Source organism: Abrus precatorius, unplaced genomic scaffold (genome assembly GCF_003935025.1).
Source record: "Abrus precatorius isolate BTA unplaced genomic scaffold, Abrus_2018 Scaffold7, whole genome shotgun sequence".
Taxonomy (NCBI): domain Eukaryota; kingdom Viridiplantae; phylum Streptophyta; class Magnoliopsida; order Fabales; family Fabaceae; genus Abrus; species Abrus precatorius.
Window position 1 is genome coordinate 37,458,790 of NW_020874417.1, and position 17,453 is coordinate 37,476,242.

The 17,453-nt window shown below is 35.4% G+C and overlaps 4 protein-coding genes across 6 annotated transcripts; 2 read left to right on the forward strand and 2 right to left on the reverse strand.

Annotated features, from left to right (window-relative positions):
• Positions 1 to 735: 735 nt before the first annotated feature.
• On the reverse strand, positions 736 to 5,290 carry LOC113873419 (5-methylthioadenosine/S-adenosylhomocysteine deaminase-like). Its single transcript, XM_027511524.1, has 10 exons — positions 5,083 to 5,290; positions 4,827 to 4,999; positions 4,591 to 4,749; positions 4,331 to 4,480; positions 3,556 to 3,699; positions 2,572 to 2,728; positions 2,141 to 2,313; positions 1,591 to 1,646; positions 1,274 to 1,376; positions 736 to 1,169 (listed from the first exon to the last, which is right to left on the reverse strand). The coding sequence occupies exons 1-10, from the start codon at positions 5,288 to 5,290 to the stop codon at positions 1,080 to 1,082; spliced, it is 1,413 nt and encodes a 470-aa protein (XP_027367325.1). The 3' UTR covers positions 736 to 1,079.
• An 811-nt stretch (positions 5,291 to 6,101) lies between these two features.
• Positions 6,102 to 8,306, reverse strand: LOC113873721 (exocyst complex component EXO70B1). Its single transcript, XM_027511987.1, has one exon. The coding sequence runs from the start codon at positions 7,977 to 7,979 to the stop codon at positions 6,198 to 6,200; it is 1,782 nt and encodes a 593-aa protein (XP_027367788.1). The 5' UTR covers positions 7,980 to 8,306; the 3' UTR covers positions 6,102 to 6,197.
• Positions 8,307 to 9,500: 1,194 nt separating this feature from the next.
• LOC113870864 (serine/threonine-protein kinase PBS1-like) lies at positions 9,501 to 16,301 on the forward strand. 3 transcript variants are annotated; one of them, XM_027507377.1, is made up of 5 exons: positions 9,501 to 9,912; positions 10,193 to 10,410; positions 11,330 to 11,519; positions 13,479 to 13,870; positions 13,959 to 16,301. In XM_027507377.1, the coding sequence occupies exons 1-5, from the start codon at positions 9,756 to 9,758 to the stop codon at positions 14,433 to 14,435; spliced, it is 1,434 nt and encodes a 477-aa protein (XP_027363178.1). In that variant the 5' UTR covers positions 9,501 to 9,755; the 3' UTR covers positions 14,436 to 16,301. The 3 variants fall into 3 exon arrangements, with proteins under 3 accessions (XP_027363178.1, XP_027363179.1, XP_027363180.1); XM_027507378.1 differs by having other exon boundaries at positions 9,544 to 9,912; positions 10,196 to 10,410; XM_027507379.1 differs by lacking the exons at positions 9,501 to 9,912; positions 10,193 to 10,410 and adding an exon at positions 10,439 to 10,697 and having other exon boundaries at positions 13,959 to 14,712.
• LOC113870867 lies at positions 15,293 to 16,337 on the forward strand. The gene has a single exon (XM_027507383.1). It carries the CDS (start codon positions 15,385 to 15,387, stop codon positions 16,042 to 16,044), a length of 660 nt encoding a protein of 219 aa, XP_027363184.1. The 5' UTR covers positions 15,293 to 15,384; the 3' UTR covers positions 16,045 to 16,337.
• The last annotated feature ends 1,116 nt before the right edge of the window (positions 16,338 to 17,453 follow it).

Consider the following 17,453-nt stretch of genomic DNA (forward strand, 5'->3'; position numbering starts at 1 on the left):
CAAATGCTAAACAAGCTTTTCATAATTTAAATAACTTTTTCATAAAATTTAAATTATAAATAAATATTTTTTTATTGATTAAAAATATTTTATTACCAAAAATAAGAATTAATTAAAAAGGAATTTTTTTAAAAAATTATAAAAACTCCTGAAATAATTTATTTTAATCAAAATATAATATCATTATTAATTTAATGTGCTAAATTTTAATTTTAAAATTAATATTATACTAATTTTAAATTTATATTTATTAAAAAATATTTTTAAAATTTTAATTAAAATATAATTTCAGTATAAAATAAATTTATTTAATAATAAATTATCAAATAGTTAAAATCATTAACTCGTGTATCACAATAAGTAATGACAAATAAAAGTTAAGAGAAAAAAGAAAAGGAATTGCTACTAAATTGTTAAAAACTTGAAAAACTAAAAAAGACAAGGAAAAAAGTCACTAAAAATAATTTTTAATTAATTATGTGAAACTAAAATAATTTTACAAAAATAATTTTAATTTTTAAAAAATTATATGCTGTGAAAAAAATTGTGAAAAAAATTTGATGTTTCAATATATTTTGAAGAAAGAAATTGCAAAACTTCTTTGAAAGGTACGTAAAGATAAAAGAAAGATTACTTGAGAGTGTTAAAAATAATAAACAATATTTTTAAAATTTTTTGAAAATAAAAAGAAAAAATTCACATATGAAAATAAAAATATTATATACATTTCCTTACAATAATTGAATGGTAGAAAAATCCTTACAATTATTTTGCAAGGCCACCGGGAATGGATTCTCTACAATCACTGATTCAGTGTATCAAGTCCTATCCGTTCAATGTATTTTGCAACAATCTTTACTCTAAAAATGAAATTTATAAGAATAAACGGTGAGATTGTACGACTTAACCGTGTGAAGTCATTTTAACAATTGAGGATCCGTTGGCAAGGCGACCACATGGATATGCTCACTCGCATCCAACGTCTCCGGAAATGTTCATTAGATATTGGCTATACATTATTTTCGGTATTACATCAAATTACCGCTTATTTTAGACAATGCTAGTTAGTCATACAAAAATCAAATGACGTTCATTCTGGTTGGTAATTTTATGCCTGCCCTGTTCAGAAGCTCAACAGAAGCCTGTTTTGCTTTCGAAATAACTTCTTCCTGTCATGACAATACAAAGTAAACATCTAGTCACGATCAAATATGTATTCCTGGAATTGAGATTTCCAACCTCTCCTATGTAAGAAAATTCTTCAATAAAATACCTCATCCACATTTATAATCTTCTTGTTCTTCATTATCCATAAGCCATTGCACATGACCGAAACCACATTTTCAGTTCGCATGCAATACACCATGCTGGAAATGCTGCATATGGGTTATGGTTAAACAGTAAATGTATTAAGTCAAGAGTTTTGGGATGGCATGCATGATGGCACAGAAAGCCGAATTCTGCAACCCACGTTGCAAGATAAACATAATGCATGGGAAAGCCTAATTGGCACCCAATTTCATTCTCACAATTAGAATAGTCATGTAGTTTATAAATAAGCAGTAAAAAATAAGCCTAATGGGTTCGTACCAGTCATGAACTGGAGCCATAGACCAAGACGAAGGATTGACTACTACAATGTCAGCCTATCAAATAACATGTACATACAATGTCAGCTTCTGATGCTAGCAATAGCAAAACTTACACTACGTGTCTACAGAAGATGTGGTCAGACACATTTATCAAAATGAGTGAAATATTGATTTTACACTTTTTTTAACATGGTTTTTGTTGAATTTTCACCTTAGGTTCATACAATGTTGAACATTTTCCTATTTACTTTCTTTGTTCACAAGAATTCACAAAATGAAATATCTTGACTGTCACTGACAGCAGATATCAAGTTTTTCATGTTTTAATTGTAAATTATTGTAGTAAAATACAATGAGGAGCAGATATGATAAACAAGCTCGCTTCCCTACACCGTGTTTGCTTACTTTGAATTCAAATGTTTATAGTACACATTGTGTCCAATAACACAGAGTATTCTCATATTTAATCCTTGTTAATTGAGGAAGAGAGAACAATGATGATTGCAATGAGAAAAGAACAGCAAATAGTCTGAACTAATACCACCAACCTTTTTCCCAACCTCAAGAGATCCTATTTCATCATCCCATAGTACCGACTTTGCACCATTAACTGTAACCATTCTAAGAATAGTTTCGGCAGGCAATGCAGTTGGATCTGTAGTTCCATTAGCATGAACTTCCCTTCCTTTGTTAATTAGCGAAGCTAGGTACATTTCGTCAACTGCAAATATAATTTATTAATGAAATCCAGTAAATTTTACTTAGTAATTTTTTTTAAAAGTGCATTGCTTTGTAGTTTCCATCCCGGGCATGAGGCTCCCACCATTTTAATTTGTGATCTGGGGTACATAGTTTTACATAAACCTATCTCACTTCAAGCGGATAGGTTGTTTCCACGTTCTTCTTAAATACTAGTGTAGAGAATATAGGGAAATTATAAAAACAAACAAGAAATGGAAAGTTCAGAGTTAAGATGAACCGATGCTCATGCGGTTGTTTGATGGGGCCCCATCAGTTCCCAGTGAGACACAGATGCCAGCATCAAGCATCTCCCTTACAGGTGCAAATCCAAGCATTCGCATTGCAGCGGCAGGACAGTGAGACACTTTAACCCCTGCCCTTGAAAGAAGAGATATCTGAAAACAATTGATGTCATGCAACAATAATTACTGCTCATCACACTAACTCAACGATTAATTACCATTCCAACAAAATTTTCACATATAGCCTAGGAAAGGTCAGCCCAATTCCATATTCCCGTGTGTACAACTCAAATCACATGCTTCTGCTTTTAATCTTAAATTTCCTATTCTCTCTACCAAAAATATTTTCTCAATTATTTGCTGTCAGTCTTTCAGTGGTTTTGTTTTATTCGTTGCTATAAGAAATCAAGGAAGCTTAATTTTTTTTTTTTTAATTTACAATTAGTATTATTAAATAAAGAGAATAATAATACAGTGATAATAATATTTAGACTAATTCTGCAACAGTTCAATCAATTAAAATTATTATTTTCTCATAATTTATGCTATTTATATAACTTTTCAGGGCTAGCATGGGTTGGTCTGAGAGGAAAGGAGTTTGATTTTTAAGCATGTGGTCTTAGATTCGATCGAAAATTCATGTACAGTACATGATGGGAGTCTCTGCTCTATCGTGAGAATTTAGTCTCTCACTTTATCATGGGAAACCCAAAATATGTGCGTCAGGGCCCAACCAAACGAGATTAGGTATTAAAAGGTGTCAAATAAGAAAGGAGTTAGGATAATTGGGCAGGTTACGCTATCGGATGCCATTAGGCAGATAGACAGTTAAATAGAGAAAGGGATTGATTGATGTTTGCTTGCATACCACCATCACCCAAAATTTACCTCATTATCAATGAGACAGCGGCAGAAATTTCCATAACCGACTATGTTTTGTTGAAAGGGTGTAATCATGTTTATACATGGCAAAAATTTACCTCATTATTATCGATCCAAACCGAATGAGCTGCTAACAGATTGTTCCCGAGAAAATCTATCTTCTCCAAGTATGTAACAGTTCCGTGATCTATTTTGTGTACATCCATGACCAATTGGTTCTCATAGGGTATCTCTGCCACGTGCTAACAATTTTGCAAATTCAACTCAATATGTTTTAAATATGAGCAGACATGTTGCAAGTAAATTATAATTAACTAAAACTTGAAACAATGCCAGTCTTATTTTAAACTTCAGAATGTGTGTAAAATATCAAGGTCCAAAAGTATGTAATAAGCGTGTCTAATTATGCTTTACGAAATAGTAATTCAAGTTAAGATTCCAAAAGGTTAAATAAAAAATTTAGCCTTTACACTTAATATCATTTTTTTGCTTTAATTCATATATGAAAAAACTTAACATTTTATGAAAAAAGTAAACATAAGTGCACTGTCTGTCTCTATAGTATGAAGAAGAATAATTTGAAGTATTTCGACCTCCTACTGCCCACATTATATAGGCCATTTTGAATTGTCTTGCTAAAATTTATTAGAAGTTCCGATCAGCTGTTTTCTACGATTTAAACAGAGAACAAAACGCAAAAAAGACCTAACTCTGAACTCTGAACTCTGAAGTACAGTCTGAGATTTAGTACAGAATCACAATCAAGTTATTATTATTATTATTATTATTATTATTATTATTGCAAGAGCTCTGGTATAAAAAATGTAAAGCATGCCAGTAAATGCACGTAAACAGGGAGAAGAGAGGGGATACCATGTGTATTCCTGTTTTGAGTTGTGCTGCAGCATCTCTCGTGTCAGTAAGCAATTGATGAGTAGAGTTCATAATTTGCCTAATTCCGAACCAGATTCTGATGCGGCCTTGGGCTGTGTTATGGTACTTGTCATAATTATCCTTTTGAGACTACAGAGCAGAAGAAAGCAAGAGCAAAGCAATTACTAATTGACGAAAATAATATGAATTGGTTTGGTATGTGTATATATATGTATAGAGAGAGAGAGAGGGGGAGAAACTTGAAGGCAATCGTGGGTGGTTCGAGTGGCCCATGATGATGGCAAACCGTGGCCAGAATCCATGGTAGACTGAGTTAAACAAGCTCGCAAACCGAGTAATTGGACTGCTCTAGCCATCGCAGAAACATGTTGGCCCCCAGCTTCAGCAAAACATGTTACCTGAAAGTGAATTGAATTGGGAAATGGGAACCGAAGCATAACAAAGTGAAGGAGAAGGATGAGCTTGATAAACCTACACCGGAGTGAATGAGTTCAATCCCACAAAGCAAAGTAGAGAGGTAAGAGTCGTGTTGGGTCATGGTGGATTCGTAAGGCCAGATGCGGTGATGCAACCAGGTCATTAAGTCAACGTCATCCGCTATGCCTCTCGCCAGTTGTTGGGAAGTATGAACGTGGGTGTTAATCAATCCTATCCATTACTTTACACTTTAGCAATTTGGCAGCTATCATAGCAAAATGAGACACACAAACAGAACAGAACAGAGAGAGAACCAGGGAGTAAGATGTGGCCTGTCAGATCAATAATGTGGTCGGCGACATCAGAAAACTGAGCCAGAACATGAGCAGATTGTCCAATAGCTATGATTTTATCCTCTTCGACAACGATGCCCCCGTCCTTAAACACTCGCTGCTCCTCGTCCATCGTTACGATCACACCACCGTGCATCACACTCACCATCTTCTTCTTATCTCTCTCCATTGTCCTCCCCCTCCGCCTACATATTCGTTATTACTTTAATCCCTCCAAATTTTATATTGTCACGAGTCACTATTTTTGGAAGTAATATGTAATTTTAAGCGACTGCAATAATTTCATTTTTTATCGTAAAAGAAATATATTTATTAGATTCGAAATAGAATAAATGATGTGATAAAAATAGTGTAAAAATATCATTGTTTTTGTATAAATATATCTATATTGTATACTATTGTTTTTATAACCGAAGGTTTTTTCTCTACCTATTTTATCATTTTACTTTTCCTTTCAAAACTATAATATCGTACATTCTGTATTTAAAGTATTTTATTATTATTTATAAATATAATAATTAAAGACTCGTTTTACAATTCATTTTTTCACTTATTTTTCTTGTCCATTTGAATGAGTTTTCTTTTCATAAATAATTTTTCCCCCCATTTACATTTTTTCACTCATTTAATTATTTATTTTCACTCACTTGCCATTTTTTTCGTTTTCGTGTTAGGTCTCAAGGCATCTATAATATTCTCAATCCCTGAGAAACTTAAACAATTTTATAACCTCCAAATTATTAGATGTATTCATTGTTGGATAAATGATTTTACTTAATGTAAGATATATTGTAACTTTTTTATGAGTAAACAATATGAAATATGAAGATTAGTAAGTAGTATGTAAGACAGCATGTCCAAAGTGATAAACAAGATTGGCTTGAAGAAAAGTAGGTAATCATTTTCTTGTGCTAAGATTAAAAACGTGTGCGTAGAAGTGGATGATTACCTGTTATTTGTTAATTGATATAGCTAAGAACGGATTGCTTAACATTATTATGTACATAAAAAAAGGATATATACAGATTGAGAGTGAAAAATGAAACGGAAGAAGGAAAGCTAAATGAAGAAATGGATCACGTCCTCTTTCGGGGGATGGAGGGAGCATTACCATCAAAAAAATGGTGAATGAAAATCTCAATGTCGTCGGGATGATACTTGATATACTTGTCAACATGTCTAGGTGATTCAAGATGGTGTTTGAATCTTCCAACGAAGGAACGGTAGGCAGGGATGACCAAAGCCGTTATGGAAACCCTGAGTTCGGATTGAAGTTGCTCGTCACTGACCATCCACGTACGCTGCTTCTTGTGTATATCTTCAAACATGGAGTTGAAGCTCTTAAACCTCTCCTTGAGAAGCTGTTTAGAAACCTTGTTCCCATTCCCTTTTAGACCCTCCGGGTTAAGGCACTGCAACACCTTACTCCAAGTCTCCCTCTGATAACATTTATGGTACAACCTCAACCTCGATTGCCTTCTCCTGCACCAATTGTCACCCATCAATTTGTGAAGCTCCGCGCATCCTTTCATTTTCTGCACTATGTATCTCCCATTGTTCATTAGGAAAACATAGCGCAAAGCCGGATCCTTATACAACCTCGACTTCCTCTCAACATTTGCATCCAAGAGCTCCATCACTGTCTTAAATTGAAGCGCAAAAGCCGATTTATTGCCCGTCCCATCATCGCCCTCCTCGTCTATGGATTTATGGCTTTCAATTCCAATCCCAATCCCCTTAACACCCACACATCGCTCAAACACCTGCTCCGACGTGTCTTTGTATTCGCATGCATATTCAAGATAATTCATCACATAACGAGTCAACGGGTGAACTGCGCCGTTGGGGACAGGAATCCTTTGGTTGTCGCTCTTAATGGAATTCTCCAAATCACAGAACATGCCCACCACAGCCTCCGCTACCCTATCCTTCGCCGTCGCCACCTCATACGCCAACTCCTTCGCACACTGCTCCGAATACGAAGCGCCAGTAATGGCAGGCTCCACGTCCCTCAGGGTCTCGTACATATCCAGGAATTTGAACAGCTTCTCCGCTGATTGCTTCGTTAAAACGGCGCCGTGTACGAAATTCAGTAAATGGACGATGACAGCCCGAACAAGATCGCTGAAAAGGTTCTGAGATATGGAGGGGTGGTCGTGGAAGACTGAGTCATAGAGCCTTCGTTCGGCGCTAAAGAGGACGGTGGTGGAATGCCCAACCACTTTGTTCCACGTGGCAATTTCTCCTTCCAGCGATTCCCACTGCATTTTATAGACATCTTCCATTCTGACGCTCCGGTATCCGAATCTTTGGAGGGCTGTTTTGAAAGCAGTTCGCCTGAAGGCGGCGAAAGCCATGCAGCACTCTGTTTGATAGCCGGCGGCGATCATGGCAGAGGCGATCTTTTTAAGAACGGAACGCTTTTGTGCGGAGAAATTAGGTGGGAAGTCCTCGTTCGCATGATGATCATGGTGATCCTGGGGTGGTAGCTTGGGGGAGTCGTTATCGGGAACGGGGGAATCATGCGAAGGATGGGAACCAAAGGAGAATGATTTCTTGGGTGTTTTGGATTTGGGATGGTCGAGAAGAAGGCACAGCTCCGTCTCCAAGAAAGACATGGCTTTTTCTTGGGCGTCCAAGGCACTCAAACTGGTATCACAGAGACAGAGTTTGGAGATGGCTTGGAGTGCATCCAGAAAGGATTTGTCATCCTCTGCCTCCTCCCCAAACTTGCTTCTCCCACTCTCGTATTTATCCAGCAATTTGGGCAACACGCCAACGCAATCTGGAACATCCACATCCTCCAGAACGCTCCCAACGTTACTCTTTCTTGGTGCGAAGCTCCACGACTTGTCCATCCCCTCTTCACAACAACATTTTCTTCATTATTTCTCTACTGCTCGCCCCTCCATCCCTCAAATATGTCTATTTTTCTTTTCTATTTTTCTTTTACTTTGCAGCTATTTAGGGGGAGATCACCCAAATGCCAAGGCCTTCCGTTCTTTCCGTTCTTTCTGTATTGGCTGCTGCTACGTGGAAAGCTTCATGCTCTTGGGATGCTACTATGGCTTCCAACATGATATGCTTTTTCTCAAGTTGCTGTCGCGGGTCGTTACAGCTGTGAATTCCCACAGGGGAAATCTCGTCCTCACTTTCGCTTGGTTATCTCAGACTGTGACCCTTTTTTGCTACATTTCCTAAGTATCTCCGTTGACTCCCATTTCATATGTTCAAAGTACTTCTATTATACGATGATCAATAATTGTAATATTTTATTAATAAAACTTTTATACTCTATATCCACACTTTCTATTCATTTGTGATTTTTTATTATAAATTAATTTTTAGTTCATATTTTATTCTTGTTTATAATATTTTTATTATTAAAATTAGAATATAAATTTTAATGTGTTCTATATTTTTTATTTAATATTATCATGTAATGAAAATATTACTATGCTAGTATGTATAAAAAGTAAGACGTGAAAAGATTAAGATTATTTTTAATAAATTACGATATTTTTAAATTATATATATTATAATATTGATTCTTGAACATGACCAAATTTAGAATTTTTTAAACGAAATAATTTTTAAAAAATGTTATTTTTATTATATCAAGTGATTTTATTTTCTAAATCAAGCAATTGTTTTTTAAATTTTTTTAAATTTTATTTTATATAATCAAATAATTTATTATTAATAAATATACTATTTATTATTTATAGAATTTTAAAAAATTATCAACTAATGTATATAATTTGTGAATATTATCTGTAAAAAAAAACATTTCTAGTAATATTTTCAAACGAAAATGCTTGCATTAGTTAATTATTTTTTATTATGATGAGTAATTTTTGTAATATTATACATTTATTTTAAAATTTTAAATTTTATCTCTTTATAAAATAAAATATGAAAATTATTTAACAATAAGTATGTTTAGTAATTTCCCTATATTACATGTTCATTTCTTAAAATTTATATTTTGAATGTTTTATAATTTATATTTAAATTTTATTTAATTTAATGTAATATTTATTATTAATTAGTCAAATATTTATTTTTTAAAATTTAATAAATTTAAATTTTAAGACAACATATTTTTTATATTTATTTAAAATACTTCAATTTAATAATTTCTACGCATTTAACGAAAAAATTACTAGTATTTAAACAAAATTATGAAGTAAAAATAACATAATAAACACTCGGATAAAGTTGTGAAACCAAAATATTTTTAGAAAATTAATATGTATGATTAATAATTACAGTATTTAATAAAAATATAAAATAAATGTTATCTCTCATAAGTGAAAATGAATTGTGTAAAAAAAAAAAAAGATATAGATATATTTAATAATTAAGAAAAATAACATGGAATTTGAGAGTGGCGATTGAAGTTTGGGACTTGGTGTCCTTGCAGGTCCAAGTGAAAGCGGAAGGAAGGAGTAACTTGTTGTCCGCACAGAGAACAAAAGCAAGCTCCTCTGTTTTTGTTTTATATATACTTTTAGGTGTTCTGCGATCCCACCAAACCAATTTTAGAATCTCTTGGTTTTGGAATTGGAAGATGAGGACTTGACTGCGTCTGCGTCTGTGTCTCAAGTGGTTTGATTAAGGAGTAAACTGGTATGGGTTGTTTTTCGTGTTTCGATTCGAGGGAGGATGAGAAGCTCAATCCCAATCCTGAGCGGGAAATCCATCATCACGATAATGATCATCATAAGTTCCCCGACCCCCCTCACATGTCCCGATTGCCTTCTGCATCTGCCTCTGCCTCTGCCTCTGGTTAGTTAATATATTCAATTTCAAATCCATCTCTACTTCTTGATCTGATCTGATTATTATTTGAATTCATTAATGAGATTGAAATCAGATCCCGTGTCTTAGTTGACCATTAGTTACGTTGCCGTTGACAAAGCATGCTATCATCTTATCTTATCTCATCTCATCACTTCACTGCTCCTTTCCGAAATCCTTATTAGTATTCAAATTTCAATCTCTCTCTTCCACTCACGCCTTTGCTTTTAGTTAATTATAGTTTGCATTGCATTGCATTCGATTGCAGGAGCAGACAAGCTACGCTCAACGAGTAATAGTAATGGGAACGGGGCCTCCAAAAGGGAATTGGCTTCTCTCAAGGATGGACCAGCTGTTCAAATTGCCGCTCAAACTTTTACTTTCCGTGAACTTGCCGCCGCAACCAAAAACTTCAGGCCTCAGTCCTTTATAGGGGAAGGTGGTTTCGGAAGGGTCTACAAGGGCCGCCTTGAAACTACGGGTCAGGTAAATATTTCTATTCCTTATTCTACTTATTAAATGCTGCTCTCATGTGTTACTCTTCAACCCAAAAAAGAGGAACACTAGGTAGCAACTTGGCAGTTAGCCTACCATCTGCAGAGGAGTTCAATATTCATGAAGCAGCTTAGCCAATTGAGGGAAGGTCCAACAGAATAACTGTGAGACCCAACACATTCCAGACTGTATTCACTAAGTTGTTAATAGCATCTCCAGTTCTGCTGTGCGAATTCAGGACATAGAGCCAATTTTGATTCACTTCTCAACAAGCACTTGTAAGAGAAGAAAATAAAATGAATCCAACTTTTGATGCGCCTCAAATTTCCTAAGCTTCCTCATTTCTCTATGAGTTGAGGTGCATAAGTTGCTCTGAAAAAGTTTGATTAATTGTACCTCCTTTTTTCTGTTTATTTTATTTTTCTTATAAGTATTTATTGAGAAGTTTACCCAAATTGGCTCACAGAGGAGTCTGTTATGTATGTGCATGTCAATTATAAGGCTAACAACTCTGTTGAGACCTAAGATTAAGCTGTAAAAAATGCAATATGTAGGCATGAAAGGAATGAGAGGTCTAGGAGAAAATTATTCTGAAAACTCCCTCTCGCTTTATTTTTTGCTTCTTGGAGTTGAAGCTCAACCCTGTTCTCAAATTCGGGGAGCTGTCCTCTGCTCCTATCATTTGGTGCTCTAGTTGAGAGAAGATGGCAGACAACACTTGTTTGAAGACTACCAAGGATCAAGTGAAAGACACATCCAGAAACTTACTACCTACCAAAAAGACATCACCAAAATCGACAAAATCCTCTTTTTTAATGAAAGAAAATAAACTTTAAAGTACAAAGCTCGAAGAGTTTTTGGTTAGTTGAGCCCTCTGGTGTGTCTTGACATTTTTTTTTAACCTCTACAGGTTGTTGCTGTTAAACAGTTAGATAGAAATGGCCTCCAGGGTAATCGGGAATTCCTTGTGGAGGTTCTCATGCTCAGTCTTCTACACCACCCTAATCTTGTAAATCTCATTGGATACTGTGCAGATGGAGACCAACGCCTCTTAGTTTATGAATTTATGCCTTTGGGATCATTGGAAGACCACCTTCATGGTATGGTTACTTTCTACTCCTCCTGATTCCGTGATTAGAATTTCTTATAGTTTTATTTGATTATTTTCTCATATACTAAGAAATTGAGAATTAGTATTCTCTTTTAGAAATGTCCTGAACACCAAGATCAGTAGCTAATACATTTCAGTACTATCAAAGTCTCATCAGTATTTGTGCAGTGACTGCAGTCTTTATGCAGTGCTAATATAAGGGAAGATTAGATTAAAATTTTTTTGAAATTTATAATTTCTCAGCCAAGACTTAAGGTCACGTGTTACATAATCTAACATCAGTACATCACCAATGAAATTATGGTATAGTTTAAATTACAAATATTTATTTTGCAATACAGATAAATAATTGAAGGCTTTAGTCAGTGTATTCTAGGACATGCTTGATTTTCTATTTTAGAATCTCATTTCTTGTCAGTGAGTGGGCTATTCTGGCAGGGTAACTTTGGATAAGTTTTGTGCGTTTGTTCTCTACGTTATCTTTGTATTTCTTACATATCTACTTAAAGGAGAGTAGAAAATTCCACTTTTTGTGGTTTTAACTATTCCACTTTTTTGTCTTTAACTTATAATGATGACAAGTATTGTATATGGGGTTTTCCCTTGTACAGTGACACCTACGCAAGATTTGCTTACTATGTTCTGTGCCTTTAGTTATTATTTTCCATGCTTTCCCTCTATGACATATATGATTTTAGTAGTTAAGTATTCTTGATTTTGTTATTCTACTATTGTGAAAGTTTCTTCTGTCATATATAGAAGCTATAAAAGTCTGGGCAACAAGACTGTGTAATCTTTACTTGAGCAAGTGGCTTGCTCAATAAATCATCCGAAGCATTGATAGGGATAGTTTCTTGTGGTTTTTCTCATAAATGTGTGCTTATTAGTGGCAGGGGCAGCACCAATTAAGAGGCAGAATGAAAAAAAAAATTGAAATTTACTTTTAAGCCTTCATATAACTTGGTAGCTTTTCTTGTTTCATATTTTGTTGCTTTCTCCCTGTCCCTTGATTTTTTCCATTACTTTGTGTATCAATTTGAGGAGGTCTGAATAAAATTAAAATTTACTTTATTTCTTCTGCTTTTGGGACTAGGCTTTTGATTGAGAAAACTAAGTATAAGCTTTGTCTGAACAGAAGTAGGTGGGCTTGAGATGAGGCTCCTTACAAAATTACATATAATAATAATAACAATAAAAACAAAATTTCAAATGAAAAGCAAAGGATATTTTTCAAAGCTTTAGATAAATATTACATTGGTTATTTTATCCTTCTTTTTTCCAATTAACTTTACTGGAGATTATGCGGGATGTGAATAAATTTGAACGAAGTGCATTGACAATGTAGGATTGGAACCCAAACAAACACTAACTGGATTTTGTGGTTGAAAGAAAATAAAATAGTGGAGAGGTACCGATTGTGTATTCATTGAGGTCTTCAGATTGCCAGAACAGAGATTATGGAATTGTGGACTATCTATTGACTAATGAAACTTCCACACCATAGATTTAACAAGAAGGATGGAGCAAAGCATCTTGTACACATTCAGTGTTCTGCTTTAGCTCTTCTGGAGAGACATAACGAGATGAGTAAAGTTGTCACACTGAAAAGTTTATTTTTCATTGATGATGCATATGTATGCTATGTAGTAGCTGTTCAAATCTAACAGGTTTTGGTTTTTCTCTTGAACTCTAATCAACTTAGTTTGTAGACTAGCCTTCCATGTTAATTGCAATTTATGGAAGAATGCCATACATACGATAACCATTGTATTGTCTGCTAGATGTGTTTCTGTTTTGTCTCGTTATCATATTTGTCTTCTGATCAACCGGTGTCCTTAAAATTTGGGAAGAGTGGATAATAAATACCTTGCCTTACACATCACTGCCTTCTTAAACATAATGCAGATAATAACTAATGTTCAATCTTTGTTTTTGCACTCGAGTGTAGATCTTCCCCCTGACAAGGAGCCATTAGATTGGAACACCAGGATGAAAATTGCTGCTGGAGCGGCAAAAGGATTGGAATACCTTCATGACAAAGCAAATCCTCCCGTCATTTATAGAGACTTCAAATCATCTAATATATTACTTGACGAAGGTTTTCATCCAAAGCTTTCAGACTTTGGGCTTGCAAAGCTTGGTCCTGTTGGAGATAAATCACACGTTTCCACCCGGGTCATGGGAACTTATGGTTACTGTGCTCCTGAATATGCTATGACTGGACAACTGACTGTGAAGTCTGATGTATATAGTTTTGGGGTAGTGTTCTTGGAGCTGATTACTGGCCGCAAAGCTATTGACAGCACCCGGCCCCACGGAGAACAAAACCTTGTCACATGGGTAGTCCTCTAATCTTTCTTTTGTTTATTGTATTAAGAAGTTAGTTTGGCATGCATCAAGTTATGCGAGGTTTTATATGTTTGAGCAGGCACGTCCGCTGTTCAATGACCGCAGGAAGTTTCCGAAGTTAGCAGATCCACAGCTGCAAGGGCGGTATCCCATGCGGGGTCTTTACCAAGCTCTAGCTGTGGCATCAATGTGCATTCAAGAACAGGCAGCAGCACGTCCTCTAATTGGGGATGTGGTGACGGCACTCTCTTTTCTGGCTAACCAAGCATATGACCATAACAATGCTGGGCATGGTTATCGGGGAACCGGGGATGATAAAAGGAACAGAGATGATAAAGGTGGAAGAATATTGAAAAATGATGACGGTGGAGGATCCGGACGCAGATGGGATTTGGAAGGATCTGAGAAAGATGACTCCCCACGTGAAACTGCAAGGATGCTAAACAGGGATCTTGATAGAGAACGAGCCGTTGCTGAAGCCAAGATGTGGGGTGAAAACTGGAGAGAAAAAAGAAGACAAAGTGCCCAGGGCAGTTTTGATGGCTCAAATGCCTAGTCTCCATTGTGCCATTCCCATCACCCCGTTCTGTGTCTTGCCTGCGCCCATGCAATGCCAGATGGATAAATTTTGGGAGCTTCGTACTTCATAAAGCTGCTCTAGGACTGCTCTGCATGACCTTGTTTAGAATTTGTTGCAGTGGCCATTCTGAACTGGGTACCAAAATCTTTTCTAACTTAGCCTTTTATGCACTTTATTTTCCTTTATGTATTTTTCATTTACCTCCTGCACACGGGCATATTGGAGCTGGAGAGTGTACATTGTTCACTACGGCTGGGAGGTCAAGTTATGAGGACTGAAGTTTTTGGAAAATACCGCAGTTTAATATACTTGTTCCAACTCGTTTTAGTAGACTCTCCTTCTAAAATGCGAGAATTCAAGATTCTTTGTAATGTCTTCGTGGTGATCTCAGCAGTTAGCAATGAACTTTTATATAACCACCTTGCAATTGCGTTTAACTTTTTTTAAATAAGTCTCTCAAATTCTCATATAATATTCTTTTTACAAAATAGTTTATCTTATCTTTTATTTAATTTCTTATTTTAGGATAATCAAATAAAGAATGTATGTTATTTATGAAAATTAAATATAAGGTGTGATAATTAGACAAACCAAATAAAATTTTTATAATATTTAAAGGAACCAATTGAAAAACAAAGATCACAAAAAGACATATGATATATATAATTATGAAGGAATTGTTTAAAAAATAAAGATAAATAAAATCTTGGTTAAGCCAATTAAATTTTCAAATTATAGTGTTGACCACAAAATTCATTAAAAAGCCAAGGTGGGTCTAGCTTGTAGACATCACGGCCCATGAATCAGAACACCAGTGGGACATTTTTGTACTTCAAAAGAAACGGTACAAGAGGAGTGGTGTGGCTCATATATCTTTCTCTCCTGATCCGAGGGTTTTGGCGGGAATAGGAGTGAATCGACGGCCATGGCGGAGAGCCACACTCATAACAACGATCCCTACGCCTTCCTATTGGAGCTTTCCCGCATATCAATGTCCCAGGAGAAACTATTGAACCACACTCCTTTTGTCGGAGAAGACACTCTTAACTCACAGGAGACTGAGGATGATGTCCCCCAAGACGTTTTCCACACGCCGCCGGAGGAGTCCTCGCCCCCCTCTTCGGAAGATTTAGGAAGGAATTCCGAGTTAGGGGTTTCGGGGTGCACGCGAGGCAAACGCCAGTTCGATGATTGGGGGGTTTTGAAAAGGGGATTGTCTGATTTAGGTGAGCCGTCGGTGAATAAATCGAAACTTTCGGAACCCAGTTTAGGTTTTGATTCTGACAAATTGGTTGAGGGGAACAGGTCTGTAGAAGCTTCTGGAATGCGTCAGGCACAAGGTCTGCGTGTGTTGCCGCCCTCATTGCGTGGTCGTTTGGAGAATGCGGCAAGCGGGAAGGGTCAGGGCCGGGAGGAAAATCAGATTCCTGTTTTTAATGCATTGAAACTTTTCTCGAAGAATAGTCGTGAAGATGACGATATTCTTGATAGTCTCACTTTGTTCCAAGTTGCAAAGCGTCGTGGTATTACTTTTCCTCGTCCAAGGTGGTGGCCCGACGGGGATAACTTCAACCCACAGGAATAGAATAGTGTAAACAAACCCTTTTTTTGTTTCTTTTGGAACGGAGTTTGGTAGAAATCCACACTTTTTTGCTTTGTAAAAACTTCTGTTGTAATGTCGTGTTTTTTTAAACTCCTTTTAGGCTCGATTTCTTTTTCTTCTGCGAGGAAATGCCGTTTGTTCTTCACTAGATTTCTGCTATGTATGGTTTCGGTTGTCGTTTGTATGTCTCTTGTAATTGTGGCCTAAACCTTGAATGACGATCACTAACCTCGTATTTGCATGCCTTTCTGGCTTATTCTTTATATTTAACTGTATTTTTGCTTTTAGTTCATGAATGGATAACTAGTCTTTGAAAGTTTAAACTCCATTTTTATTTACGTATATTAGTTCGGAACTGAATTTATAATCTTACTTCTAATTGAGTTTTATATGTAAATAAAATAAGTATTGAGAATAAATTACAAGTGAATAATAATTTATGAGGGTAAGATGTCTATTTACCCTAGGTTTTACCAGCAATGCAATACAAAAATGTACAACCTTTTAGGTTTAAGTTCCTAATAACATGTATCTCCCCAATTTTAACTTGAACTTAAACATGACAGATCAATCAATATATACTTAAAGTAAATTTAATTTTGCTTAAGCAAATTATAAATAAAAATAATAAGTAATTCTCGTGTAAAATTTGTTTAAACGAAATTTTTTTCTTTTTCTTTCAGAGGCACAAACATGTTGCCATATTTTTTTCAATTGTTGTTACTTTAATTTTTTGGTGTAAGGGAAAATTCAACCCTTGATACTATAAGATTTGTTTGAGATAATTTGGGATTTGAGAGTAACAGGAAAAAATTAAGAACTTTTTCTACTTTGTAATTTTCTGGATTATGGGTTCTTCTTCTTCGTGAATAGGTGCCTATGGTTTTGGAATTATTCGGTATTATTAATTTTGCTGTAGGTGGATTTTATTGAAGTTAATTGAAATTTTGAACGATAGATAAAGCATATGGTAGTTCAAGTTCCCTATCTCCATTTCTGACAAAGACGTATGAAATGATGCATGATCCTTCCGTGGAATCAATTGTTTTGTGGAGTGTTATTAACAAAAGTTTTATTGTACAGAATGCCCTAGACTTTGTAAGAGATTTGCTACCAAAATTCTTTAAGCACGATAACTTCTCAAGTTTCATTAAGCAGCTCACACATAAGGAAGCAAATTTGATTTTGGTGGTGTTGATGTGACTGCTTGTTTTGTATTAATATGCTTCTCCATTCTATTTTGGTTACTTGAAAAGAGAAATTACCTCTCAACCTCTCCGTAATCACAATTACATGGGTTCAACCTTAAGTTCACAACATGAATCATAATATTACCTCCTCCAATATTGTCACTTCCTCCTTTAGGAGATGTTGATAAAACATTCTTTATA

Bases quoted from the DNA above. Each gene is read 5' to 3' on its own strand.
- LOC113873419 (XM_027511524.1), bottom strand. From the start codon at position 5,290: ATGGAGAGAGATAAGAAGAAGATGGTGAGTGTGATGCACGGTGGTGTG. The intron at 2,314-2,571 runs GTTCATCTTAAC...TTATATTTGCAG, and splicing joins AAACAACCGCATGAGCATCG to TTGACGAAATGTACCTAGCT. The intron at 1,647-2,140 runs GTTGGTGGTATT...GTTATTTGATAG, and splicing joins CTCTTGAGGTTGGGAAAAAG to GCTGACATTGTAGTAGTCAA.
- LOC113873721 (XM_027511987.1), bottom strand. From the start codon at position 7,979: ATGGACAAGTCGTGGAGCTTCGCACCAAGAAAGAGTAACGTTGGGAGC.
- LOC113870864 (XM_027507377.1), top strand. From the start codon at position 9,756: ATGGGTTGTTTTTCGTGTTTCGATTCGAGGGAGGATGAGAAGCTCAAT. The intron at 9,913-10,192 runs GTTAGTTAATAT...ATTCGATTGCAG, and splicing joins TGCCTCTGCCTCTGCCTCTG to GAGCAGACAAGCTACGCTCA. The intron at 11,520-13,478 runs GTATGGTTACTT...ACTCGAGTGTAG, and splicing joins ATTGGAAGACCACCTTCATG to ATCTTCCCCCTGACAAGGAG.
- LOC113870867 (XM_027507383.1), top strand. From the start codon at position 15,385: ATGGCGGAGAGCCACACTCATAACAACGATCCCTACGCCTTCCTATTG.